This window comes from Cygnus atratus, chromosome 11 (genome assembly GCF_013377495.2).
Source record: "Cygnus atratus isolate AKBS03 ecotype Queensland, Australia chromosome 11, CAtr_DNAZoo_HiC_assembly, whole genome shotgun sequence".
Lineage (NCBI taxonomy): Eukaryota > Metazoa > Chordata > Aves > Anseriformes > Anatidae > Cygnus > Cygnus atratus.
This window is the reverse complement of record NC_066372.1, coordinates 11,841,299-11,868,857: the sequence shown is the minus strand read 5'-3', so window position 1 is coordinate 11,868,857 and position 27,559 is coordinate 11,841,299. Positions and strand designations below refer to the sequence as shown.

Here is a 27,559-nt window from a genome sequence, read left to right as displayed (position 1 = left end):
AGCTTCAGCTAGCTATGCACGAATAGGAGGGACTGAGGCAAAGCTGAACAAATTATGGTGCTCTTGGAATCTGGCCTGCAATCACGTCCGTAAAATGCCACCTTAACTCCAGTAGGGTTACATTGGTGTAGTTCAGAATAAGTTGCTTTTCTGTGCTAAGGTAAGCTGTGGGTCTTGTGTTATGGGCTTGCAAATACGCCAGTGATTCTGTCTGCTGGTCTTCTCTCTACAGAAGCTGGTGGTGGCAACACAGATGTGCTGCCCTGGTCACTGGCCTTACTTTAGTTTGAAATATGGAACTGTGATTTTTGGAAAGCTGAACCTGAAGGGAATGTGTACCTGTAATGTCACAGTTTAACAAACAGTGCCTGGATAGGAGGTTTCAAGATGAACATCCATGAGCAGTATTACCAGCAAACAGCTCGGCACAGAGGAGGGTAAAGTTCTTTCCTGAGGTGAGGGGAGGGAACTTGCCCCAACCCAGTGATATTGTTTGAGCTTCAAAAGTCTCTCTTTGAGACTTCTTGAAGTTTCTTGGTAAATTAGGATGCTGCACAGAATGATTAGACACCAGACCTAAAGGTGGAAAAGTTTAATCCTTATTTTTAACACCTTGCATTTTATCAGTTCATCTCACCCGGTGAAGTAAATTAGTAAATTAGAAAATAAAATTAAAGATATGTAGGCATAAAAATGAATCATTTTCTCATAACCAGAGGGTAAACTTGTATTAGAGACAGATGAGAAGCAAAAAGATTATAGCTTGAAAGCTAAATGCCTCTTGGAGCAGTTGCCCTTGACTGTAGTTAGATCTCAAGCTAGGCCTACATCACACTACACTCTGGGAGTTTCTTTTCTTCCCTTGGAATGGTCTTGTTTGTTTTGGATCCAGAAGAAGTGTGATATTTACAGTTTAATAACTCTCTGATGTACTTAACAACGAGGGGCTCTTAATTCTTAAATTCTTTGAAACATGTTTTGGGTAGACAGGCTACATCTGCTGTATAAACCTCAGTAGACTTACTTTAAATATCTTACATAAAGGAAACCTTTCTTGAGAATCTCAGTGTATGTAATAGACGGGCATCACCATTCTGTGAAAGAGATGATGATTTCAAAGCTAGGCACTCACATTCACAAAGTCTTGGTTTTGTTTCTTAATCTTGCCAAGGGACAAAGCCTAACTGATTTATAAGAATTTTTGACCCCTGCTGTGTGTAAGCAGTCAGGCCAAACTTTTATTATTAGTAGGCAGAGACCTCTGCTGGAAAATGTTCAGTACTTCAGGGAAACACAGATTTCTATTAACAATTAGAACAAAGCTTGAAAAACCCTCCTGGTGGGAAAGGTCGGAGGCCTGGGAAAGGCTACATTAATGGCAGCATAAATATTCTCCATATGGCCTTTCCCTCTGGCCTTTCTGTGAGAGCTGAATGTCTCTCTTTAAAGAAAATGAAAGATCTAATTTGGATCTGTACATGAGTACAACAATGGCAGCACTTTTGGACTGCCTCCGGGCAAAAGCAGTCCATCTGACCCAGCAGTGTCTTGGCAAACAGCACGATGTCCATGGCGTTGGCCAACACACAGGGAGACGCACGTTTGGCTAATGCAGGGCACCCCAGGGAGAAGAGAGCCCAGCTGAACATGTGATTTTGGCAAGTACCCCATGGTAGTAGCACCAACATGTGCTAAGTAGCTTCAGTACCATTAACTGCATCAACAAATGACCAGGAAAATGTTGAAGCCAGCATCCCTGCACTGGTCTGTCTTGCAGAAGCTTCCTTGCTGATATTCTATTTTATTAATAGTGGCAGTGCTTTTGGAAGCACTGGTACACCTAGCAGTACACTGCCAGCTTCCCATCTCAGGGCAGCTTGTATAAAGCTAAAGCAAGACTTGACCCATTAGTTTTTCCCATCAGGTTGCAAAATGTGTTAGCTGTTAGGAGCATTGGCATCCCATTTCTGAAAAGGAAACCAGTTTTGCTCTGGGACAGCACCAGAAACAGCAAACTCCTAAAACGCCCAAGGTTCAGCAAGTGTCTGGCCATAATTCTGAAGAGTTCCAGGTTTGTCTCTTGACAATAAGATGCAAGCTCAAAAAAAAAAAAAAAAAAAAAAAGATAAACTGCCACAATAAAATGTCTAGAAGCATCTTTGATCTGTCAGTCTACTTATCTAGCATAGTACAGTTACAAACACTACAATCGATGCATATTGAAGTAAGTTATGCCATAAAATGGCTCTCATGCAAAGTTAATTAGTTAATGACAATATTCCTACCTCACTTCGAGTTTTTGATTTTGCTCAAAGAGAGCATCTCCACCAGCCACATAATACATATATATAGTAGAACACATTTTAGGGCCATCTTCCCAACTGTTTGTAAGAGCAGCTTTCCCTGTGCAGAACTAAGCAGAGTGTAGCTGCTGGCCATGTGTATGAGGAATGGTGGTAAAGGCCTCAGTGTGAGTGACAGTCTGACAGACTTCTTGGAGGGGCTGGGGTATTAACTTTTAATATAAGCTTCCCAGTGGACTTCACATTCTTCTTAGAAGAATTTGCCAAAATTTTCTTGGTTTATCCTCAGAGCAAAGTGCATTTTAGAAATCTTGGTTTTGCAGTATTTTTATGGCTCTGTCTGCTAATGTTTCTTCCAGTTAATTTTCATACAAACACATTCCTGCTCCTATTGATCCAAATAGCCCACGCTGAACTCTTTTGGACATGAAGACATGTCCAGTTCACACATTTCTCTTTATTTGACAGAATATACAGTCACAGATTTTCTGATTAAAGAAGAAATCAGATGATCGTGGCCTAAAGCTTTTTCACCCAGCACCCCACCCCAAAGCCCAGCCTGTATGTGTAACTGCTTGTTCAAAATTCCTTCTCAGTGAGTTTTCATCTTCCACATATTCTTATTTGGATCTATTTCTTTTACTTTTGACAAACCACTTCTCACACCTCTCCTAGATATAGCTTAGGAATTCCTGGGCTGCTTGTCTTTTGATTTTTTGAAAAAAACACCTGTTTTGTAATCTTTGTCTCACACAAAGAGCCCATTGTCCTACCCATTTCAGTGATGTGTAAGGGACAGAGGATCCTCTGATACCTCCTTCCTATCAGATTGTTTGACTTTTCTTTGATCTGCAATTAGAGCATGATTTTTGTGGTAAATAGAATAAAAGGCAATTGGAATATTTAAAATATACAGAATATATGACCTTAAATACATGGTCACACTTACACTGATTGGCCTCCCTGACATGTGAGAACAAATACATCACTCAAATATATGTTACATTATTTATGGCTGATCATAAATAAAACTAACATTGTGATAGCCTTTGCTATGATATTGGGCCTGCACTCTTGTTCATTTCTCAGATGTAGGCTGTAATGTATGTACATAACCTGTATGTACCTAGTTTTTGACAAACACTTCCCAAAGATACAGGCTCTGCTGGCCTAGGTGCTAGATGTGCAGAGCAAGGAGAAAGTTTCTGATAATTCCATGCATTCCACCACAACATACCCAAACGCTGTGTGAGCTTAGCTTTGTATTGCTTATCCCTTTGAGCAATATGCATTGATATTTTATGTTACTTAAGCACTCTGGTGGCCATTTTAGAGTAGAAGGAGAAGCATGAATACAAGTAAGGCATACTGAGTGCTTGCCTTCCGTGTCATCCAAAAAATATTCTAAAAGGTCTAGTGACCTGAACTGAAAATAATATGAACAGGTTTTTATACAAGCAACAAGAAACATTCATTTAAAAAAAAAAAAAAAGTCATGGCCAGTTTAGGATGGAAGTTACAAAGCTGCAAATTGACTCCATTATTTCACAGAGGCTCACACACTGGACAAAAATTTACTTGCTCTCAACCCTGATGAAAAAAACGAGGTTGCAGCTGGAAAGAAAATGTAGTCCATTGAATCCTTTAAAATGTGCATTGTTTTTATTAGTATTTTTACCTGTCGTGCACAGCATTAGCATTGTAAGGAAAGCAGTAGTCCTAGTACATGTATTTCTGTAAACAAGCTAATTTTAGAGAAAGACATCATTTTCCTTTCGCACTAGAAATAAACTGATTAGAAGTACAATGGAAAGCAAGACTGTTTTTGGAAAGTCTGCTTTGAAGGCCAGTTTAAAAGCATTTTTATGTTATAAATAATCACAAAAATGAATATGAAAAAAATGTATAGATGAATTTTGAAATTGTAGAGGTTTTGGCAAGCAAGTGGCCCTTTTTTTCATAGTGTCATCTGTTTTTACTTTTACACTAAAGCAGCCCTGCGGTATCCTTTTATATAGTGCAGGAGCCCCTGGCTGGGCCTCCCTGACTTCTAGTGCAAAACCCACCACAATGTAGAAAAAAAAAGCAGCTTTCTATCCAAATAGCAAGAGCCATGTGTCAAGAGTGCATATGTATGTGCAATAATATAGAACCAAGTTGTGTGATTTCTGTAGGTTTTACAGATTAGAAGGGAAACTAGTTTTGTCACCATATTGACACCTTCTCCTAGATGAAGAATTCAGACTAACCAGAAAAATAAGCTCAGTCTTGGGACAAATCAACCTTAAAGATGGAATAAATTAACATTTTAAAATCAAATCCATCCCCAGCAGAGATGTTACCCCAGAAAGGGAAGACTCCACTGAATGCAGCAGAGATTCAGCTGTTGACATTGCACGGGCATATTCAGATGTATGGTGACACAATATCAAGAGATAAGATCTTCAGACTTTTCAAGTGAGAACCCTTAGTTTGTACATTTTTTTCATATGGAGGTGTCTCAACTACAACATTAACCTTGTTGAGTCATTTATTTTTTGGACTTTTATGTAGGACATCAGAGTGATTCAGTCAGTATATGGATAGACAGCAGAAATAAAGCTCCAGGCCTTAGGAGTTTCACAGCATAACCCAGATTCCCATCGATTACAGTAATAACAACTGTGCATGTTCTGACTTGGTTTCTGCTCATTACTGCAGCAGCAGCTCCCAATAGTACTGTCCATTCAGTGGGAGACTGGAGCTGAGCATGCTGCATAGTGGGGCAGCAGCCTTTGACACGAATGAACTACATCCCGTGAATCTGGAGACAAGCATTTAGGTGCTCAAAGCCCTATTTTTTAAGCGTTTGAAGCAAATTCTTCAAATAAAGGAGCTTGTGGGGCACTTCACTCAGAGAAGAAAAAAAAAAAAAAGAAATAATCCAAACCAGAGTGGTTACTGACAGAAGAAAGACACTGTGGATCAAAGAGGATCATAGCTGTGGCCAAAAAATCAAGGTAGTTAAAAAGAGGGTGCAGCAGTATCCTTGTTCCCACTGATACTTCCATCTCTGAAAAATGCTGACAGAGACTGCACATAAACATTTTATTCTCATGTCACACGACGGTGCTGTATTTTGGATGTGTGAAGGTTTATATCAGCTTCGTGTGTGTGTATTCCACTGAATACAATTTTACATTATATATCTATATATATAGTTGAAGTAATATTTAGTATAAATTTAATCTAACTTTTCAATAATAGTCTGTAAATGGGCAGAACCACGTAGTTTTACACCTGGCAGGCTTGTGTGAGTGTGCTTCCTTTCATTGCCTTGTGCAACAGAGAGCTGGGTACACCCTGGCCAAATCATTCCTTATATAGGTGCCAGCAAAGCTACACCAACAGCATCTGGCCTAGTGACCTTTGTTACAAAGCCAATTAAATTACAATTATTATAAACTACGTATTTGCTGAGAAATGAAGTCCTTACTTTAATTTGTGTACCCATTGTCACTTTAATGACTTTGGGAACTGAACACAAAAAGGAATCACCTTTTGCAATGTTCATTTAGAGTCCTATTTCTGAAGCAAACAAGCAAACAGTGTGCACCAAGTCTACATAATGGCCAGTACTAGACATAAAACAGCTCATGGTTTTCAATTATACAGTAACCTGCTGTTACTGGTTTGTATTACCGACCTGCATCTTGATTGTTCACATCCCGCGTTAACGACATTAATGTTATGTGGACGTTAGTGTTATCCAGGTAAGCAGTTTACAGTAGCTTGAATCCTTCCATGCTGCATACTGGGGTCTCTGTACTATGAGTTCCCTAAGCTACCAGTCTGAAGTAAGAACCATCCTGGGAGGCTGGTAGCGGACAAAGGAGCAAATTGCAGCCCATTGCCATTTTATGCCATTGCTGCCTGAGACTTATTCTTCACACAAGTGTATGGTAGAGTGGATTTTCTCCTGTGTCAAGGTCCAAAATACCACATAAGTCCAGAGCTAGACCTACAGAGAGGTAAGCTCTCTGCTTAAACTAAGTCTTGCAGAGCAGCACAGTTTAAACTAAAGGTCTGTGGTGCCTAAGCAGAGGTGCCAATTCTTGCCTTTCTACTGCTCCTCTGTTAGCTCCAGAAATTCACTGTTGATCACTGGATGACAATCTGAATATTTGAACTTTTTCTGCTCTGTGGGCAGCATGGGCCATATGGCAACAAAGACTGACTTTAACCTTCCTAGGAGCAGCATCTGTCCGGTATGGGAAGCACTCAGACCCCGTGAAGTTGCAGAACTGCAGTTGCAAGACCATGCAATGCAACCAGTTAACACAGGCATTACATGAATGGGCAGAAGATTTGGGTATCATTCAGTCCCCAAGTCCCTGCTCATCTCTAGACAGGCAATATGCCCTTTGAAAGTTTCAGTGGGAGGTTTGCCTGAGTAAGACAGGAGCATCCTGTCCAATGGGAGCAACACTCTATAAATACCTTTCCATTATAAGACTATCATTGCCAATTCTGTTTGGCTTCTTCATCTCATAATATTCTCTTTGACTTTCTTAATACTAACCAGCCTAAATATTTTATGCTTGTCTTCCAGCAATATACTAAGCCCCTTGCTGCTACTCAGTGAAGATGGGTATCATTTTTCTGTTTATTCTGAAACATCGTTCTGAACTACAGTGGGGAGGTTTGAACCAGTATTTATGTTCGATAACATAACATCCATGTAAACAAAAGTGAAAGCTAAGGAAGAAAATAAACAAGTGGCCAGAAGCAAGCCATTTCCTTACCAAGACATTATGTGGTATAGAGAAATATTGTCACTTCTCTAGAAACAGATGATTTTCTTGTCTTATAATATTTTGTATATAAATCTGTTAGGATGAGTATTTATCATTTAGTAGCATTTATATTGTGTTTGGAATTTATTGAGATTTTACATTTTAGCACGTCATTTCCCAGTTATATGAACCGGGAGCAATTTCTCTGTATCCAAAGTAGAGACAGTGGCATAAACAGTAGCAGAAACAGCCCCTTTGACTTCAAAGAGACCTAGTGCATATTGGCTGTTTGCTAGCAAGTGCAGTAGCCCTGATTTATTATTATTCTATTTATTATTTATAAACACATAACTTTCCAAACTCAGAAGAAGAAAACTGTGCCTTCTTTGAAGAGGGCAGTGTTGAGGAAAACAAAGTCAGACTATGGGGAAAGGGATACATTATACAACAAAGGGATCACTGAAGTGCTGGGCAAAGTCATGCTAATTACAAGTTAGAATCTTAATTGTCATTAAGCATGCTAACTTCCCTTCCTCCCCCACATCCGAACCACAACCTCTTCTTATTATCCTATATACCACTTCAGTTCCAGGCTCTTTACATTCCTACACTAACCCTCCCTCATTAGAGATGTGGAAGACCTAATCAGCTGTCCTGAATGTCCAAGAGGGATGGAGTTTTGGGAAAGGAATTCAAAAGAAATGAGGTAGTGATTTTTGAGAAGCAGCATATGAAGGACATGTCGCAAGCAGAGAGCACAGGCTGGAGAGCTCTGAGAGACAAATAGGTGAGCAGGATATTAACTTTGGCATGGCTAACAGGGAAACAATCGACATGTGGCTGCCACATGACAAGATGTAAGTAGGAAGGGGCAGTCTTGCAGGCCACTGCAAGAAACATGATCTGGAGGTAGTGGGTATGTGGAATGTGTGAAGAAATGTGCTTTTAAGGAGTTCGCAGGGGAGCCAGCTGGAACCAGTTCTTGAGTTGCTCAAGGTGGTGTGCTGATCTTTCCGAGTACACCAGAAGGCTGAAGAGAGAGCATTTCAGACCAAGTGTGGTGGTAGGTTTGGCAGCTTCGGTCCCTCCCTTCCAGCTTCCCTTCACTCCCTGGAGAGGAAAGGAGTGGTTGTCCAAGGAGCTGCGTCCTTCTTTGTTGGGAATCAGAAAATGAAAGAAAATAATGTGCCACATTTTCTGTCTGACCAGTGATGACTTAATTCTTTCCCCTGCAGTCCATCAGGTGCAGTGTCATCCATACAAACTGCCCCAAGCCCTCCATTTTCATCCTGGCAACTGTCATTGAAGATGGCCAACATGGTCTTCGCTCTAAGCATCACCATAGCCACATAGCCTCTGCGGACTGCCCTCAATACCTTCAACCCCCGTGTTTCCTTAATTCTTACTCCCAGGCCCCCTTGAGCACTAGTATCATCCAGGTGGTACAGAATGAGGGTGGAAAGGTGAGAAAGAAGCTGCAGGATGCTTGGTCCAGTGAAGCCAATGTGTAGAACACAGATAAGGCAGAACGTTGCTTTGCATCGACTGAAGAAACAGGGTATGAGGATGGGAGAAGCCAAAAAAAGAATACATAGCAGTGACACTCAAAGAAAAGTGCCTTCACAGAGAAGAAAACTGCTCATGATAAAAGAAAGGTAAGATTTGAATGCAACCTAAGTTGCATGGACGTGGAGGGAGCTGAGGATAAGACCCATTTTGCAGATTTGAGGCACCAAGAGGTTGGTCATATTGACTGTGGGAGCAGAGGATGATGATGTAAAAAAGTTTGAGGTGTGACATCATGGGAAAAATGCTGAGGGATTTTATAATGATTTCAGCTGAGATGGGATGACATTCCAGTAGCAGTTCGGATTCTGTTAAACTCACGTTGATGCCAGGCTATCCAGGAAGAAACACCTGACTGAATTAATTCATTATTTTTCCCATGATAACACCTATGCATCCCACTGTATTATGAAATTCAGAGCTTGGGTTCTGGAACAGTAAATTCCAGAGCAATAAGTAAATCCCAACATCAGACTACTGCTCCTGACAGGGGTTTTGTGGTACAAAACAGTGACAATCTCAAGAGTTGTCATGCAAGACACATCATTTCTTTCTGCTCCTCACCTTCTGGCACTGTCATTCAGGTGACATAAAAGTGAAGTTACAAAGCTCTTTAAATAAGTATGTTCTGCTGTCCGTGTTGGGATGTAATTATTCATTAAGTCACATTCCAAAAGGCACTTTGATGAATGTAAAAGGGCATGTGAGAGAAATCCGTTCTCCTCTGGTATTTAAGAGGGAAAACTACGATGGGGTAAGTGTCATGAATCTGCCACTAAATTTATTGTTCCTGCCAACTCTCAACATATTTCTCACCAAATAAATTTCTAAGGCTTTAGATGACACACTTAAAATATGTCTTCAGAGGAGAAATGTCTGTCGCAGGTTTTCTTTCCTAGGTATTATGGCTTTATAGCTTTAGAGATCAAGTTTGTCACCTAGCCTTTCTAGGAGACACTTTATAGATTAGTATATCAAATTAGTATATCAAATGGAGATGAGAAGTCATTAGTTTCATTGTAATGAATGATGTCTCTACCAAACACTTTAAAGTATGGGAACAGCAAAATGAAAGAAAACCGTGCAACTTTTGTCCAACAAGATAATCTTCTTACCACAGATAATTATGTTTATTGGCTATTAATGGAAGTACTAGATTTTGATGAGTGTTTCTTAACAAACAGCTGCTAAAGGATCTCACATGCCATGAGAGAAAATCCAAAGAACAGTGAAGTTTCATAGGCAGGCAGTTAAATGTTGGGAAATACCCAGGCCCAAGCTGCTGGTACAAGTTTAATTCTGTTGTCTTGGATGGTTTGTGATACAATCTTTAATAATCTTATTATGGATTTTTTGTTTGTTTCTACCCTCATAGAAATGCTCAGTCTGGTCAGGCAGGTCACGGAGAGCCTGATACCTTTGAATGTAGTGTCAAAGCTTCCATTTGAGCTGATGGGCTAACAGCAGCACAGTAATAGATCATTACAGTCATAGAATCACTTCGGTTGGAAAAGACCTCCGAGGTCACGAAGTCCAACTGTTAATGTAGCACTGCCAAGTCTACCACTAAACCATGTCCCTAAGCACCGCAGCTACATGTCTTCTGAATACCTCCAGGGATGGTGACTCAACTGCTTCCCTGGGCAGCCTGTTCCAATGCCTCAATGCCTGTTCCAACCCCTTCAGTGAAGTCTCTGTATGGAAAAGTTACAGGCAACGAATGAGACATATTGGGCCACAGAATTTTGATAGATAATGTGTGGATTTGTTTGATATACTCTAAGATATTCTGAAATCTTTGTGTTCTTCCACATGTGGCTGCTTTTGTCCGTCTCCTAATCCCTCTCTACTTTTCTCATGCCTTTCCCAGGCTTTAACTCCTGCTCCCCTTCCAACTTTTCCCAGTTCTCTCTCTGCATTGATAGCTGGTCATGCCACTCTGGTACACTATCTGGGTACTAGGAGGGAAACAGCCATTTTTTTCCTCTCACAAGCAGTGCTTCCACAGTCATCTCCACTCATGAGCTGAATCACATTCACCATAGCCTAGAGCATGTTTAGTCCAGACAGAACATCTGAGAGTTGTTTATCAACCTCTATTGTGTGCATATGAATGCTTTTCAGAGTCTTGCAACTTGGCTACGTTTCTATGGGTACTTATAGGACAGCAAAAGGTACCTGGCAATTTGGTATTTTTACAGTTATTTCTTCTATTGCCATTGTCAGAAGAGATTTAATTTTTAGCCACACAATCATCATGGAAAATTTCAATTCTGATGGTTAAATTCTGAAAAATATATAAGTAACTGAAAGCAAAGGTTTGAATTGGAAATTGTTAAGCAGCATTCACTGTTGGCATCTTTTGTTTGCTGTAGCTTCATTTGAGACACCTATAGAGCACAAGGAGTGACAGCAATGCATACTTGCTAATAACATTTCCAACCTGTACAAACATTTCCAGGTAATAATGGAAGGCTCCCAACCACACAAGAAGTTAATTTTAACTGAAGTACTCCAATCTTTTTAGCCTCTAGGATATGCATTCACACCTCTGCAGTATATAAAGCAATCACTTTGAAGATTGTCTAATTTAATATGATTAGGAGATTGCTCCAGTGTATAACATAAGAAGATTCAGGAAACTGGATATATATAACCAGCTCCAGATAAGATACACACCCTTCTCCATTCTAAGCTTATTACAGAGAAGGTTTGAGATCCCCTGGTAAGCTTCTTATCTCCAGTAATTAAGAATATCCTAATGAGCATGGTAAGTGCCTTTCTGTGCATGTTGGGATGGACATATAAGATTATGGCATCTTTCTGCTGACCTCAAGTAGTTCTGTGACTGCAGACGTTGCTCTCAGAAGTGTTGCATGGAGGAATGGCTCAGTTGTGACAGAACGATTTCCTATTAAAATATCAAAATACAATAAGCACTAGCTTACTATGTACATAAGCAAAATACTAATCATTGTAATCATCACTGACACATTTTTACATACAGGAGAAGGAAATGCAGAAGGAAAGAAAATCATATCAACTATAGATAGACAAGTCAAAAAAGAAATATTCAAAAGAAATATTTTTTTCAATATCTTACGGTAAAGTTGATCATACAAATGGCCATGCTGCAGAGCATTTATAGCCTGATCTTAGGAGGGATTTGGGTGGGGAAAACAAAAGTTATAGGCTGGCCAGGGACAGAATTTCAGAGGCAAATATAAATAATATAAATAATTATAAAAATATTATAGTTATATTTATATATTGTAATTATAATATGTACAAATAATAATATAAATAATAACATATTACACATATATAACATAATACACAATATAGGCAGCATGTCACAAAATGGCCAGCGTGAGATAGCGAGGTGAATAAGGTCCATAGACAGGATAGCATACAAATGTCCAATAAGTGTATGATCATGGAATATTTCTTGTAAAATTTAAGTGTGTTTAAAACTGTATTCATGACTTCAGAGGGTGCATTTGGAATTAGGCCTTTTTTGTCCACATACGCTTTTCTTAAGGATTGACTGATGGATTCGACCACTCTGTTGAATCGGTGGTATTCTTTCTCTGTGAAAATTTTCAGCCAGGTATGTGGCTATTTTCCTCATATGAACAGGGGGAAATAATCAGGACTGGCTTCAAGTTTCTCAATAGGATACTCAAGAATACTGTTTCCTGGGAATTACTGGCAAAGCAAAATTCAGCAGTGTGGCGGTAGCTTCAAGATAGTTACCTCAGACACCATCTGTCCTGGGTGACTCACGGTTTCATGACTGACCACACTCCTGGCCCTGCCACCTCTCCGCAAGGTCCTGCTGGGCCTCAGCCTTCCCCCTCTTCCCCTGCTCATACTTTTATATACCACCCTGCTCAAGAAACACCTGTCTGACAGGGTGAGAAGTGAGAGGAAACTTGGTCATATTGCTCTGGGGAGCTTTGGTGGAAGGAGGGAGCCATCCGCACTGCAGGTCTCCCTTGCCCAGTGAGGACACGGTGTTGCTGCCTCTGTGACCTGCTGCTCCTTTGTCTGGGCCTAAAGCAGGCCCAGCTCTTGACTTCTGTAGGTTTAGGACCCGGCTTATAAATATGTAGCCTATATATATTAGCAAGCTCCAGCATCCCTCCACTCACATTTATGATCTGCAACTGCTCTTGAAGTGTTTGGAAGAAACCCTCTTTCCCACTTCTGTGCAGAAGAGGTACACACCCTGTTATCCTTCGTAACAGGAGAGGAACAGAGTACAGGTGACGTAGCAGAACTGTCCCTGTGCAGAAGGTCTCTGCTTTTGTCTGCTGTAATGAGTGGCTGATGGAGTTATGCACTCACACTAAGAAATTCCTTTGTTGTTTGTGCTGAGGGACTTTTCTGTATTGATAATGTGTGGAGCATTTGATTTCCTTTTTAATTTATCAGCAGGGAAACTTGTTGCTTCTTCCATCCTTTCCCAGCAGCTTAACCACAGCTTGATGGTGGGACTATTTGCAAAGTGTATTTAAGAATTTTCAACTGGCCAAAGCTGAGCAGAGTTCTTACCTTGGCAGGTCTTTTACCCACTGCAGCCTGTACACAAGAGAAAAAAAGAGCTGCAACCTTGTATGTCCATGGAATGAGTTTTCTTTAGAGCTCTACTATGTGATTACCTCCACTGCAGACTAGAAATATTATTCATTCACTGCATCCTCTGCAGACACCAATGCTGAGACAGACAGAATTTAAAAAAATGAACATTTTGATGAGATGTTTCAGTTCAGTATCTAGTCACTTTGAATTTTGCTATTCTGACATTTGCAATACATTGGAAGAAATAGGCATACTTCCTGTTCCTTTCTGATTTAAGAGCATTAAATAAATTACTAGAAAGAGCTATTAATACCAATAAATGAAAAGCAAATAATGTAAATAGGAAAAATAAATCAGATCCATCTCTCTAGTAAGTATTCTGGAGATAAAGGTGGTTTGGGAAGATAACACAAGTATGAGAAGTAAGATGCAACACAGAATTATTCCAGACAAACTCAGATCAGAGTCCACAACTCCTGTACTCAGATATTTTGTATTATATTTGTTCTGAAGAGACTTTAAACTGAAATGAGGTATGAATTTAAAAGGATGCAAAATCCTATCTGATGTGAAAGTGAAAGTGAATTGTTTGGCCACACGTCTCTACTGAAGGTGGCTGCTCTGGCAACCCTGTCACTGATCTGGGTAGTTCAGGCACAGATAACAGCACTGAGCAGAGTGCAGGCTAATCACCTGAGTGTTTATTCAGCTTCTTGGATTTTCTTTCCTCATTGTTAGTCTGCTACTGATACCTGAGTTAATGATTTTACAGCAATGCTTCCCTCAGCAGAGAAGCCCACACCCTGTTTTATGACCCAAAGTGCCAAACTTTATGTACTCATGCACTGCCAACAGCAGTGTTTGGGTACCACAGCCATGCCTGGGGACACCATAAACAGTGAGAGTCTTCTTGGTCCTGTTCCAGCCCAAAATCATGTGCTAGAAGAGGTGTTTGCTTGTCTCCTTTCTCTGCATTACCAACCCTACTGGCTGGCAGTGCTTGTTGTGGCCCACTTACTTACTTCCCTAGATGTGACCCTGCGGCTTTCAGCCACTCCTTCCTCCTCCATCCGCCTGCTGCCAGGTGCTTTCCTTGGGATGTGGATAAGCACCCAGACAGAGCCGTCTCCCTAAACCCAAAGGGAATAGCTGGCGTCTTGCATGCTATAGGCTCAGCCAAACCTATGGAAAAACCTTTTCTAACTTCTCTGCTTATGACCCAGGTTGCAGATGCTTTCATCTTTCGCTCCTCTAGACAATACTTCAGTATAATAAATCTCAATAACAATTGATTTATGAACATTACAACTTAACTGGTAACATTATTGTAAAAATAGCAGTATCTGGGTTTGGGAATTGTGAGTTCTCAATGGTTTCCTTCCATAGAGGTAGACGCTTTTAAAAATTGGCATCGTCTGGCAAGAGTCAAGCCCCTGACATCTTCCACGGGCAAGCCCTTGTTGTGAATTCAAGGAGATTCCAGCTCCAGGTCTCCCTGGTGCTGTGGGTTGTTATTTTTGTGGTTTCGGGTTTTTTTTTTGGTGCTGAGGGACATGAAGGGCCTCGTGGTGGAGTGAGTGTGGGTGCAGAAATTGGGAAGACCCATCAGCGTGCCCTGGACCCAGGCCTTTGCTCTGTGGCCTGCTGAGGCAGGCGTTTTGCCTCATGAAAAGGGCCGGGGTGAGCCCCGGGCTCCTGTGGCAGCGGGTGCAGCTGCAGCCTGTCGGCGGGGTGTGCTCGGGGGGCCGGGGCACCCCAAGATCCGACCCAAGCTAGGTCTGGGCCTTGGTGCCGGGGCCCCGCAGGCCGGAGGGAACGCGGGGCCTGGCTGCGAAAAGCCACAGGGCGCAGCCGGCGTCTCCTCTTCGCCCGGCCTCCATGTCAGGCGCGCATAAAGAACCATGTCACGCTTCAGCTGGGGAAGGAAGGGCCGGGAGGGACGGGAGCCGCTCTCTGCTCTCCTCTTTTCATAGAAACCGATCTGTGTACCTAGAAAATAACAGGAAGGGAAAGCGCGGGGGGGAGGCGGGAGGGGATAAGAAGATCCTGTTTTCGGTCGCTGCCCGAGGAGTAATTCGGAGGAGACGGCTCCATCTTCCCGGGGCCGCGGCGGCTGCGGCGGGGATGGAGCGGGCGGCGTAAGGCGGCTCCGCACGGGGGGGCCGCGGGCAGCGCTGCCGCGGGGTGAGGGCTCCCCGGCCGCCCCCGCCCGGCCAGGAGCCCCGCCGCCAGCCGGCTCCCTGCTAGCGGGGGCTGCTGGGGTTGTGTCCAAGGCCTCCCCCTCCTCCCCCGCGTACACACTCACGCTCACACTCACACACACTCACACACACACACACACCCCATCTCCTCCCGCCGCCGCCGCCGCCGGAGGAGGAGGAGGAGGAGGAGGAGGAGGAGGAGAGGGATCGGGGATTGCCCGCGGCCCGGCCCCGTGCCCGGGCGCATCGCACCCCGCGGGGGCTTCGCCCGGCTGCCCCCGGGCGGCGTGTGCGGGGCGGGGGGTGCGGGAGGGAGGGAGGGGGGGGGACACGAACGGAGGCTCCCGCGGCGGCTCCCGATGGCTCGTCCGCGGCCCCGAGAATACAAGGCTGGAGACCTGGTGTTCGCCAAAATGAAGGGGTACCCGCACTGGCCGGCCCGGGTGAGTACCGCGGCGGGGGAGCCCGGCACCGACCCCCCCCGGTTCCCCCCTGGCCCGCCGCCGCCCCCCTCGCCCTCCCGCGGGGCTGGCAGCGGCCGGGCCGCGGCGAGGCTCTGCCGGAGGCCCCGGCCCCGGCCCCCGCCGGGCGGGGGGCCGCGGTGCGAGCCCACCCCGCTATTATTGTGCATCTTTTCTTTGATCTGCAGATTTCTCCCCCGGCCCCCCGGGAGGAGGAGGAGGAGGAGGAGGAGGGAGGAGGAGGAGGAGGGAGAGAGAGAGAGGGAAGGAGGGAGGGAGGGGGGCGAGCGCGGGCTGTACCTGGATTGTTATCGCGGGGAGGAGGCTTTGGGAGCCGGCAGCCCTGCCTGTGTGACAGCGATGCTGTTTATTATACGCCCTCCCTCGCCCCGGCCCCCCGGATCCCCCGTGGGGCTGGGGGGCCCCCGCCGCCGCCCCGGGCCCAGCTCCGGCCTGGCCCGGGGACAGGGACGAGGCCTCGGGCCCGGCCTGGGTTAGGGTCCAGGGGACACGCGAGGGGAAGGGGCCGAGGCCTGCGGTCAGGGTGGCGGCGCCCTGTGTGGTGCCGGTGGGCTCGGGAGGCACGGCCTGCTGCCGGCAGGTTGGGTGAGGCAGGCGGCCTGGTGTGCCCACGGTGGGCATCGCGCCCTGCGGCCCCCCGGCTGCCCCGCCGCACGCAGGGGTTTGGGCGCTGGGCCTCCAGCTCTGCCACTGGCTTGGTGCTGTCTTGCACCTCGTTGAGTTTCTGTCGTAGCCCTTTGTCATCTTTTATTTTACACCGCTGTGATGTAACTGAGGTGGAAGAGCATCGTGGGCATTTGGCAGTCACATAAGCGCCCCATTGTATTTAAACATCCGTATTTGGTGCAGCCTCAATAATGCGGAGCAGAGCTTTCTTCAGGGGGGTCTGGTACCATGGCACGCTTACAGGGCCTGTCCCTTCCCTCCTTTTTGGTCACTATTGTGTGAACTCATTGCGTAACACGCGTTGTGTGAACTCATTAGCAGGCATCAAACAGTGGGAGTCTATTTGTTGTCTTCTCCAACCTTTCTGGGACAATTCCATGGCACTTCATGCCTTCGTTTCCTAGTCAAGGAAAGTTTCTGTTGTTTCTAACCTGTAAGAGCATGAAGGTAATGGAGTGTTGTGTGCAATGTGTACGAAAACAGAGAAGGGCAGGCTCAAGATAGACATCTAGCATTACCCTTCAGCAGAGAGCCCTGGGAGAAGATGAGTGTAAGTGGTGGGCAGCGAATGGAAAGGCTCTCTGAACGTAGCTGAGGAAGCACCAGCAGTGGTGTTGAACAGCAGATACTCTACAAGGAGTGAAGGCCAACACCACAGGCTTAAGCAAAGGTTGGTAAAGAAATAGTGAGAGGGTGCTAAATATCTAGAAGCATGTAAATAAGGTGATGCATTCAATTATTTTGGCGGAGCAGACTAAAATTAGCATGCAAAAGGACAAACTTAATCAACACTGGGTTGTGGTTTTGTTATTCTATCATTATCCAAGTTGCTGGATATACTACCTAAAAATGGCAATTTATGTCAGCAGAATAGCATGATCCACTGAAAATTGACTTCTTTCTTACCTCTGTTATTGTTTAATTTACTGTGAAAATTTTAATGGGAATAGTTGAGACCATAACCACGTGGAAGCATGTTAATCTCTTTCCTTTTTGAGCCTCTGAAAAACTCCCATTTGTTTACCTAGAAGCATAACAGGCCCTTTTGTTTTAATGACTCTTTTTTTTTCCTTTTAAAAAAAATCACTCTATGCTATGCAGCTGGTCATAGCCTTTGACTAGGTGTCTAAATAGGTACATGAATGACAATAATCTCCAAGAGAGTACATCTTCATTAGGAAAAAATAGGTGTGCTATTAACAGATCTTACTTCCTTTGTGCAGACTAACAGGATGTAAAGTTCAAGTGAAGACAAAGCAGTCTCTAGTTTTAACATGACTTAGCAAGCCGAGGTAGAAATTGTTGAGAGCCCAGAGTCAACCATCAGGCAGGAATCGAGCAGGCAGGCTGGGGGGTGTTGGTGCCGGGTTTTAGTTCACCTGAATGTCAACAGGCACAATTCCAACATGCTCCTGCAGCATGTGGAGCAGTTACATACAGCTTCGTGTTAGATCGGGCTGGTGTCTGCCTGGAGCTGCCTTACTTGTGAGAAATACTCTTCGTACTGTCTTTACTAGGACTTCACCTCATCTTTGTTGCCAGGTTTTGCCTGATGCACACTTCCTTAAAAGAAGGACAAACCTGGTGAGGACGGTGATCTTCATCTTGTTTCCCAGAAAACATTATGCTATACCTATGAGGAGAAAGGAATTGTTTGAGTTGAGTCAAGTCTGATATTCTGATTAATTGAATGTCTTTTATCCAGGGGATTAGCTTGTTTCCAAATCCTTGAGTGTTAGCTACCTACTTCTTCATTCATTATGCAATTAGCACGTTTGGTCTTTGTATCCTCATGCGAAAGTCGACGTTTCATGCTAATATACTAGCTTAATAACACAACTAACAATACATTTAAATAGCAGTGTTATTGTCCTGCCACATGGCGCTTTGCATGTCTGGGACCTTTGGCAGGGATTTGCTGTGCAGGGACAGGCTTCTTAAACTGTGTTTAATAAAGCTGAGAAGTGTTAAAGCAGGGCAGGAGGACTGCCTACCCTGTAATGAAGTGCACAGGCATTACTGGCTTGGCTCTGATTCAACCGCGTGTTTCCGTGTGCACGGGTACTGTCATACAGAAAATCTCGCTCAGATCCCAGAAGCAGCACAGCTGCCTTAGTGCAGATCTGCCTCAATTACTCTCGTCTTTCAGTAGGTACAACGCTCGTGGGCCCAGCTGGCCAACGTGGCAGAACACTGCACCTATATCCAGCAGAGGTGGCAATCTCTAGTCCTAGACCATTAGCTTCTCTTTGGAGTTATGTTGGTGTCATGATCATCAAGAACCAGCCTGATTTTCATCACTGTGGGAGAAGAGAGAGAAACCTTAAAGGAAGTGACCAGATAGCAATGATTGATACACAGAGGGACTGGTGAAAAATTTTATCTAATAATTGATGGTGCGTTATGGCAGTCAAACTGCATTTCAAGTTTCTTTATGAGTCAGTCTAGCATTAATTTGAAAAGGATCGAACTTGCCGCACTTAGCCAAAATGGTAATGGCCAGTAAATGTTATCTTTACATACCCTTATGAAGTAGAATTGGTGAATAAATGCACTGTCTTCAAAAGATGCTTTTAGATACTTGGTACATGAAAGATGTCACTTGGGTCTCACCACCTGGGAAGGCTGTTCTGTATTTTGGTATGTTTTCTGGGGCAAAGCCAAAATTTCCTTTAGCTTAACTGGAGGACCGTGAGTAGGTTTAGAGTTTAGGACCCAAGAATTATATTGAAGCTTAGTAGTAAGAGCAGATAAAATACTGGCAGCAGTTTACCTTAACAAGTTGTTTTTTTTTTATATGCACCTGATCAAAAATGCGGAATAAATGCCAACTGGCCAGGTCATCCCTTGCTGTAGTCCAACTGATAAGCAACTGTGTATCCAGAGTGCATGCGGAAATAGAAGGAAGGCTGCTATGGTAAAAATATAGGAAAAAAAGATCCAATTCATTGTACATTTCATGAATGGTCTTTGCCTTTGAAGCACTAAATCCCTCTGTGTCTTAGTTCCCTGTTTTTATGGGACAAGTAACAGCACTTTTCCCTTTAAAAAGGTGTTTTGGAAACAAAAGCACTAACACTTAGGAGTTGCTTGGCTACTACTGTGATACGAGTTCTGTTAGCACACATGGACAGAAAGATCTCTTTCTTCGGATACCCAGCTAATCTAGGATAGATGTCCTGGTTTATTTAGAAATTGCCCCTTGAATGGTCACTCAGATGAGATAAAAGGGGAAGACTGGTGGTAGATTCAGAAGGATCAATAATGGTGTTTGTTTTATGAGCGACCCTGAAAAAACAATAAGCACTTAGTTGCTGAAATTAGCTACTGATTTAAAAATAGGAAGGAAGCTGTTAATGCAACTGTAGAGGGAGGAGGAAAAAGTCTGGAATGACCTCAATAAAATAAGAGCATGCCCAGGTAAATGGTTGATGCCATTGATGAACAGAAATCTAGGATCATGCAGACGGGGAGACAAGAACTAGATTTGGATAAACCCAGATAGTTTGTGTGGGGATGTTTAAGTTGATTTGGGACAATACAAAACAGATCCAAGCAGGTAAAACAGTGTATTTTAATGTAAAACACATGGATGTCTAAAGCTGGTTAGACCATTTCATGCTGGGAGGAGAACACATCCTTTAAAGTGACAGTGTCATGCCAGATACTTTGAAGGTGCATTTGGTGTCTTGGGAGTATAAATTTCCTGTTTTCCGGACTCCTGCTCTTGTGTTCCTCTTGTCCAGTGCCCTTACTTCTACTTTGAATTAACACCTACCTGAACTCCAGATTTGCTAGGTACCTGGCAATCCTTGTATTTGAACATCACTATTATAAAGCATCTGCCAGTAGCGATGACTGAGTGGCATTTGAGGCACTTTAATATATTGGAGTTTTAAATGGGTATGAAATTTTCAGTTTATTGCTTGTAGTGATACATAGTAAATGCTGCCATTTTAACGGGAGCTAATGTCTGCGGCAGGCTCAGCATCATAAATGTAAGGATGATTACATGATAAGTCTTAGCTGAGTGAGTCTTCAGTATTGTTTGACTGTGCCACCCCCCTACAGCAAGATGTGAAAGTTAGGTACCTTAAAGTAAGAGCTAAAGTAATCTAAGGGAAGGGCTTAAAACTAAGCTCATGCTTACAGACTTTGGTAGACTAAAGCATAAAAAGATAAGGCTAATAATACTATAGTGTTACAGTTCAGTACAGTATTAAAGAATATTAAAAGTAATTATTGCTACAGAGTGACAGAATTCCAGAAGACTTTTAGTGTCAGTAGAAGATTTGTAAAAATGTATTTTAGACACTTACACACAGGCATTTTAGTAAATAAACCTTTCTTCTCCAGGTCAGTGAAGTGGATGAAGCTTGTGGGTTGATTGTGGTGAAGCTCTCAGTGTAGGACCAAGGGCCGTGCTCCCACAACCAGGAACAACTTTGGTCAGTTGTAATTGCAAGTATGGCAGATTGGAAATATTAAACTCTCAAACACATCGTAGAAGAAAGACTCTACTCTACATTTTAAGTGTTTGATATTTAAAACAGACCATTTGTTTTCTTATTAGTATAAGGATAAGGGAAGGTAGGTTTTCCCTGGCAGGGTTTATCTTTTTTGGCAAAGAATGACAGACAAAAATCAGATCAGATCCAGAAAACTTCAAAGGGTCCATCAGAAATAGACAACAGATCTTTCTCTGTGTTTTTCTGCCAAAACCCAGTCTGCAATCTTTTGAGTTTTTCTCCTTGGCCATTTGGGACCTGTCCAGTCCTTCACCATGTGCTTTTCTCCTTTTTCCCCTTTTGGTTGCTCTGTTTTATGACATCACTTTTGCTGTGTTACTAAATATGAGTCTCCTGTGACTTCTCCTTTACCAATTCTGAGCTTCTTCCTGCTCTCTCCCTCTTTAATTATGTACCTCACTCATACATCACTCCTTAGAGATCTGCAAGCAATTTTTCAGGCAGGTCTCTGAGATGAGACATGATGTGCTGATCACGGCAAAGGTCTGTCATAACCAAGGAACTAATTCTGAGATTGTTGGCTGCTTCACACAGCACTCCCATGAATTTGGTGGAGGTGCATCTGAAAAGAGACATTTAAGGCCGGGAGTTCTTTATGGAATCGCTTTTTGCTTTCTAAGCCTTCTGCACCAGGTTGAAACATGTTGCTTAGATAACTTGAGCTTAAACTTTTATTTGCAAATATCTGGTCATATTTAGAGAAGGTGTGAGTGCCTTTTCAGTGACTTCACCAGCTCATTGAGTACTGTTTCCTTCATTTCCTAAAACAAAAATAACAAGGAGCGAAGTGTGAATTCTCCTATTGTTTGGAAGGTGAGGAACCTCAGCAGCTGATGTTCTTTATCCGTGCTCTTGTGTTCTGCTGTAAGTGTGACTTGAAAACAGATTTCACCTGAGGTTTGTAGCTTAAAATGGAATAGTTTTTATACAGAAAATTGAATCATAACTTATACTAAAACCTTTCCAGTTGCGCTTGCTTGGCAAACGAACCATTTTGGGGCCAAGGTGTTCTATGTTTGATGTTATCGCAGACAAGAATATCTGGGAGAACTTTTTTAAAATCAGTTCTTTAAATCTCTCTTTTTTAATTAGTTTAAATAACTATCCCCAAATGTGCAAGTCTGTTCTTTTTGTGTAAATGACAATAGAGGAATATATTTTCTCCTGCAGCGTCATGTTTTACAAGCCCAAATGAAGCTAACCCAGAAGGAGGACAGTTGACTCAGAAGTTTTGAAGCAGTAAGCATGTAAAGATTTTCATACCCATTCCGTGCAGGCTTTGTGTTAGATGTTTTTCTTGCCATTCCAAAGCTACCGAATAGATCTCATCAAGTAACCTCATGGAAATCACTGGATAGACACACGCTTTGTCTGAAGGGAAGGTGCCCCTTTCAGTCAAATCTGTAGCCTGTCAGGTCAATCTGCATGTTCTTACTGTTAGTTTCCATTACATATATTAATTGACAGATCTCTTCTGTTTGTTATTGTGTTAAAGAACCTGTTAGGAGACCCAGCTGGAGTGAAGCACAGGCAGCAAAACAAAGGCTGAGTTTTCAGTCTTAACTCTTTCCTGATTTCTCTATCCTAATATTGAATTGACGTTAGTTTTCTTGCATTTAGGGTAATAAAAATGTTACAAGCAAGTGATTGCTGTCAGTAAGTATCTACAATTGTCATCTGAGGATAGACGAAATGATTTCCTGATAATGCTGGAAAAGTGATGACAATGTAGAGATCTTTCACATTTGAACTGTTTGCAATGGTGTTGTCTGAGCAGTAAAGACCTTCCTACTGTATGCTTGAGAGGCATAAGGAGAAGGAGTCTGCCTGAGGCCTCTCAGTAATACTGTAATTCAAGTGATAAATATAGCAACAAACACTGGAAAGTAGCCTGTGTGGAGCAGGCAGGAAGAGGATGTGGAGCCAGCTTTCTAAAGATGTCAGGAGTTAGCTGAACGTCAGTGCTTTGCTCTATCTTTAGGTACCTTAGTGCTTTTCAAGTCTGCCCCTGTGTCATCTGTGTCTCGTACCTTTAGATACCATGGGTATGTGTGTGCCTGCACGTAGCTGTTCTGTGCATATGTGTACACACCGGGATGTACACGAGGGATGCTTAAAACATAGGAGTAACACGTTGCTGTGGTAGCACACCACTTGACTCTGGACTCCGGTAGAGGCAGCATCAGTAGAGAAGGGCCCGGTAGTTTGGCCGAAGCACAGTAGGAACAACTAGAATAAACAGTTATTTAAAAGATTCCAAGAAATATTTGGCAGACAAGTGAGTATCATGAAGTAAAGCTTTTAAAACTTAAAGAGGGAAATGGATCCTTGCTTCCTCCTCTGGGGAAGGTCCCTGCATTACTGGCTTTGCACTTCTGAGATTGTTTTGTTCTCTTGTGTAACAGCCAGTTCTAAACCTGATACAGAAATTGGAAATAAATTGCAGTTTCATTTCCACTTCTTCGTTCTTCTACTTGGACTGTTTGACAAGACGGTCTTGATAATATATATTTTTACCTAAAGAATATATAAGACCTGGCTATTTTATTTCATTTCATTTCATTTCATTTCATTTCATTTCATTTCATTTCATTGTTCCAGAAAACAAAAGGAAGGTAAGATAGTTGATTAAATAGTACAGCATCTTAACAAGAGAATGAACTTCCCATGTTATGATATTGTTCCTGTTGCCCTGTTCTGAAGTTCCCCATCCTTCAAATGGTCCCAGGTCAATCCAAATAGTACTTTCCACATCACTGCTGCTCTGAAAAGACACATAAAGTTCTCGAATTTTAGCAAGATTTAATCCCCATCTCCTGGCCTTTTGTAAACCCCTGCTGAAATCTGAAAGTGCCTTTAGAGTCAACATAAAAGGAGGAGAGATTGTACTGTGCTCTGAGAAGCACAAAGCCCAAAGTTAGAAGGGACAGGTGTCCAGAGAGTTTGGTGTCTGCCTTAGAAAAATACGTTTAAACTTCTTTCAGTTTTCCATCAGCAGACTGAAAGGATAATTAACATACATCTGTAGCCCTGAAAATGCAAACTGGAAACAACTGTTTATTTTGCCTTGCAGCAAAGTGTAAAAAACCTAGAGAGGCCGTTTGCCAGCTCTAGTTTGGCTGTTTGAATAGAAGGCATCATGTAACAAAAGAGGAAAAACAGAGCAAGGAATGTCATACGCCAAAGAATTTCTTTAAGACGATCAGCTAACAAAGCATCCTACATCCAGCAGAGTAAGTAGGGCTAGGGAAGAGGGAAAAGATTCCAGACTGTGTAGGGACCTTGCAGGATCACTGGTGTCACTGATGTCAGCTAGAAAACAGCGTGTAAGTCTTAAGAGTCAATAATTTTGTACTTGTCAGGCTCGGAAAGCACCTACCTGTGAAGCAACGTGTAGCAGAAGTAAACCCATGCAGAGGCAGTGAGTAGAAGTAAGTCTGGGAGAGCTCAAGACACAATTGCGCAGTAATGCAAATCATTTCTGGGAATCAATCCCATATCAAATTGGATTATAAAATGTATAAATAAAGTATATATTGAAACTTGATAATAATTTAGGGAGTGACCTTACAGAGATATGTAGCATATAGGCTGGAGATGCAATCTAGGTGGGAGAAGCAGGAAAGTGCAAATGGAGGAGCAACTGCTATGGTTGCAAAGAACAATTGTGGGGTTACGGTCCTTCCCCTGATGTGCTTATGCATTCTGCATAGAAAGTCATTGGATTCAGGCAGCTCTTTTTTGCCATTTTCTCTCAGCACTGTGAATCTTACATAGCACAGTGTTCAAGCCTCCCTGAAAGGGATCCTGTGAGCCAACCCCGTCTGTATTCTGGAGGACAGGGTGTCTTCCTCAGCTGGTGTCTCCTCAGCCTGAGAAAAACAGACAAATCAGGAATCTAGGTTTCGGCCCCTGGCTGTTGCCCAAGTCCCTAACCTATTGTTTGGTAACCAGGAGGCAGTTCTTCCAGCTCCGCCTCCACCTATCCTTTGGGAAAACTTTCACCCCTGGGCGCTTACGGTTTGTCTTTCCTATGGCACATATCAGTGTCTTCCGTGGAGAGGAAGGGAAGAAAGCGCTGATCAAGTGGCATTTAAATTAGCACGTGTCACAGGTTCGCCGTCCTGACAGAGCAGCCTAAGATGATGCCGGAAGGCAGAGCTCTGTGCCTCAAAAGGAGCCTTGCATCCTTCCCCTTCTCGAGGAGTTTTGCCTTCGGGTCCCACTGCTGGTGCAGAGGCCACCCAAGGGCAATGGGTGAGGGGTTCCTGACCAGCAGGGGCAGAGGGGTGGGCTTTGCACCTCCCAGCAGAGGCGAGGCTGCCCGTGCGTGGCCTTTCTTCCTTGGGAGACCATTTATTATTAATCAATGTATGTAAATCAAGCCTTCCAGCCCCACTGATTGGTTTCGCGCTGTGCTGACGTAAACGTGTGTGCGTTTTCATGAGCTTCCTGCAACTGCTGAGCAGCCCTCACGGCGGTCCCGCACGGGGCCGAGCAGTTTTCCTGGGTGCAGTCACACCACGTAAGGGCTGTCTGCCAGCCCCCTGGCAGGATGTGTGTTCGCATGTGGGGATTTCTGCGTATTGCCTCGGCCTTTGCAGCACGTTGGCTGTTGGAGTGCAACTTGTGGTCCACTGTTGGCTTCCTGTAGTATTGCTGCTTCCAGCTTTCTCTCTCTTACGGTGCCAATCCTTTTTTCCCAGATGTGTTAGCTTTTTCCTTTTGCAAACTAAATTTTGGGTTACTTGCGGCTCGTATTTCTCACAGACCTAGGGCTCTGTGAGTCATTTGTCGTATCCGTTTTGCCGCTGCTGATTTCAGCGGAGTGACTGCATGTTTATCCACACACGCACAGGAGCAAAGGAGAGTACCTTGGTCTCAATGCTTGCAAAGGCTCCCGGCGTGCTGTCCTGCAACGCCTCTTCCAGAGCACGGCAGGCGTTAGGTGAGGCAGATCCGGACAAGGAATACAACCCAAGCAAGGCGTCTCGTGCCAGGCACTGTGCCATGCTGTGGTGGCGTCTTTTGTCATCGTTTGCTTAAACTAATCACTTGCTCGTTGGGTTTCAGCCCAGATATCCTTCTTGCCATCTGAGCCAACGTACATTAGTATTTCTACAAGGACTTCTTGAAGCACAGCTATCTGGGATGCAGTGAGGAGTGCTCATTCAGGGTTATTCCATTATTGTGGAAGTGTTTGTGAGATGGAGGTCCCTGGGATGTTAGCACCGTACCGATAGCACTACGTCCCCTTACCCACCGGCAGGCTCCTGCTGGGCGTCCCGAGTGTTTTGTGCCCGAGCAGATCCAGCTGCAGGGCTGGAGGCTTACTGCCGTGGTTGTTACAGCAGAGCGGAAGGAAGATGATGCCTTTCCCATCAGTTTGCTCTGTAAAGACCATGTCCCAAAGCAAGCGAACGAGTTTAACTGCATAAAGATTCCTTGATTTCAGTAAAACCGCTTACATCTGTGGTGCCCTGCCTGTAGAAACACAAAGTAGGACCGTAGCCTGAGGGAGAAGGCAGGCGTTCATCTTAAAAAAGTTAAAAAATAAAAGATGACATTCCATACTGCAGTGCCTCTCCAAATACCAGGGCTTTTGAAAGATATTAGCGGTGCAGCAAACTCAACAGATAATTCTTTTCGTATGGTGTCTGGATCAGGTGACTCACACATGTTCACATTTTCAGGTACTCGCTTTTGCTGCTTTTTATCAGGAGTTATTTTTCAAAATCTTCCTCTTCTGCAAACTTTATTTTTCTTTGTCACAGTCAGTATTTGTATAACAGCCTTTAGAAGAAGGTAGCATAAAGTTATTAAGCCTCGTGTCTAGAATTTTAATGTCTGCGATGATTTATCACTGGTAAGAAGCCTGTCCTGTCTGTTAATGTTTTGTTTTCTCTGTGTTTGTTTGAGAGACACTGCTTTGGAGCTTTTCATTGCTGTTAAGGGAGCAGGTCAGTTTTCTGAGCAGGTTTTTCTGAATTGGTGCTTCTGGTAAAATGACAAGGATTCCATGTTAAAAGATGAACGCAGATTAGAGAAGACGCAGTTGTCAGACAGGGCTCTTCAGCATTAAAACGCTGTGAGTGCTTTCTCCTTGTCTTCTGCAAGATGCTTTGTGCCATCTCCCGCCTTACGAATGAGTGGATTCACCTGTGTGTATAATTGCTGTGCTATTGTGCTGGATGGGATCTGATCATACAAAGGCAAAGACTTTGTTTATGGTGCCAACTGCGTGCCCAGCTATGCTTCCAGGATCAGCTCCTAGCTGTTAAGTTTTTAGAAGCCCATAATAATAAAGTTTTTAGTGGCAATATGTTAAGAAGAACGCCAGCTTCTTCAGTAGATGTGGGAGCAAGGGGACCAATTTTTTAACAAGAAGCTTTTACTTTTTCAAAACATTTGCTGCTAGATGAAGATGTTAGTTTACTTCTTTGTCAAAAGTCC

At 43.4% G+C, this 27,559-nt stretch overlaps 1 protein-coding gene across 2 annotated transcripts in view; it reads left to right on the top strand.

Moving 5' to 3' along the window:
- HDGFL3 (HDGF like 3) overlaps positions 1-27,559 on the top strand; it is a 64,546-nt gene that overhangs the window by 11,548 nt on the left and 25,439 nt on the right. Inside the window, exon 1 of one of the 2 annotated variants that reach the window (XM_035554714.1) lies at positions 15,726-15,872. The exons of the other annotated variant lie outside the window; for it this stretch is intronic. Within the exon in view, the coding sequence (XP_035410607.1) occupies positions 15,789-15,872 (84 nt within the window). The 5' untranslated portion in view covers positions 15,726-15,788. Of the gene's footprint in view, positions 1-15,725; positions 15,873-27,559 lie in introns of those variants that run through there. 2 annotated transcript variants of the gene reach the window in all.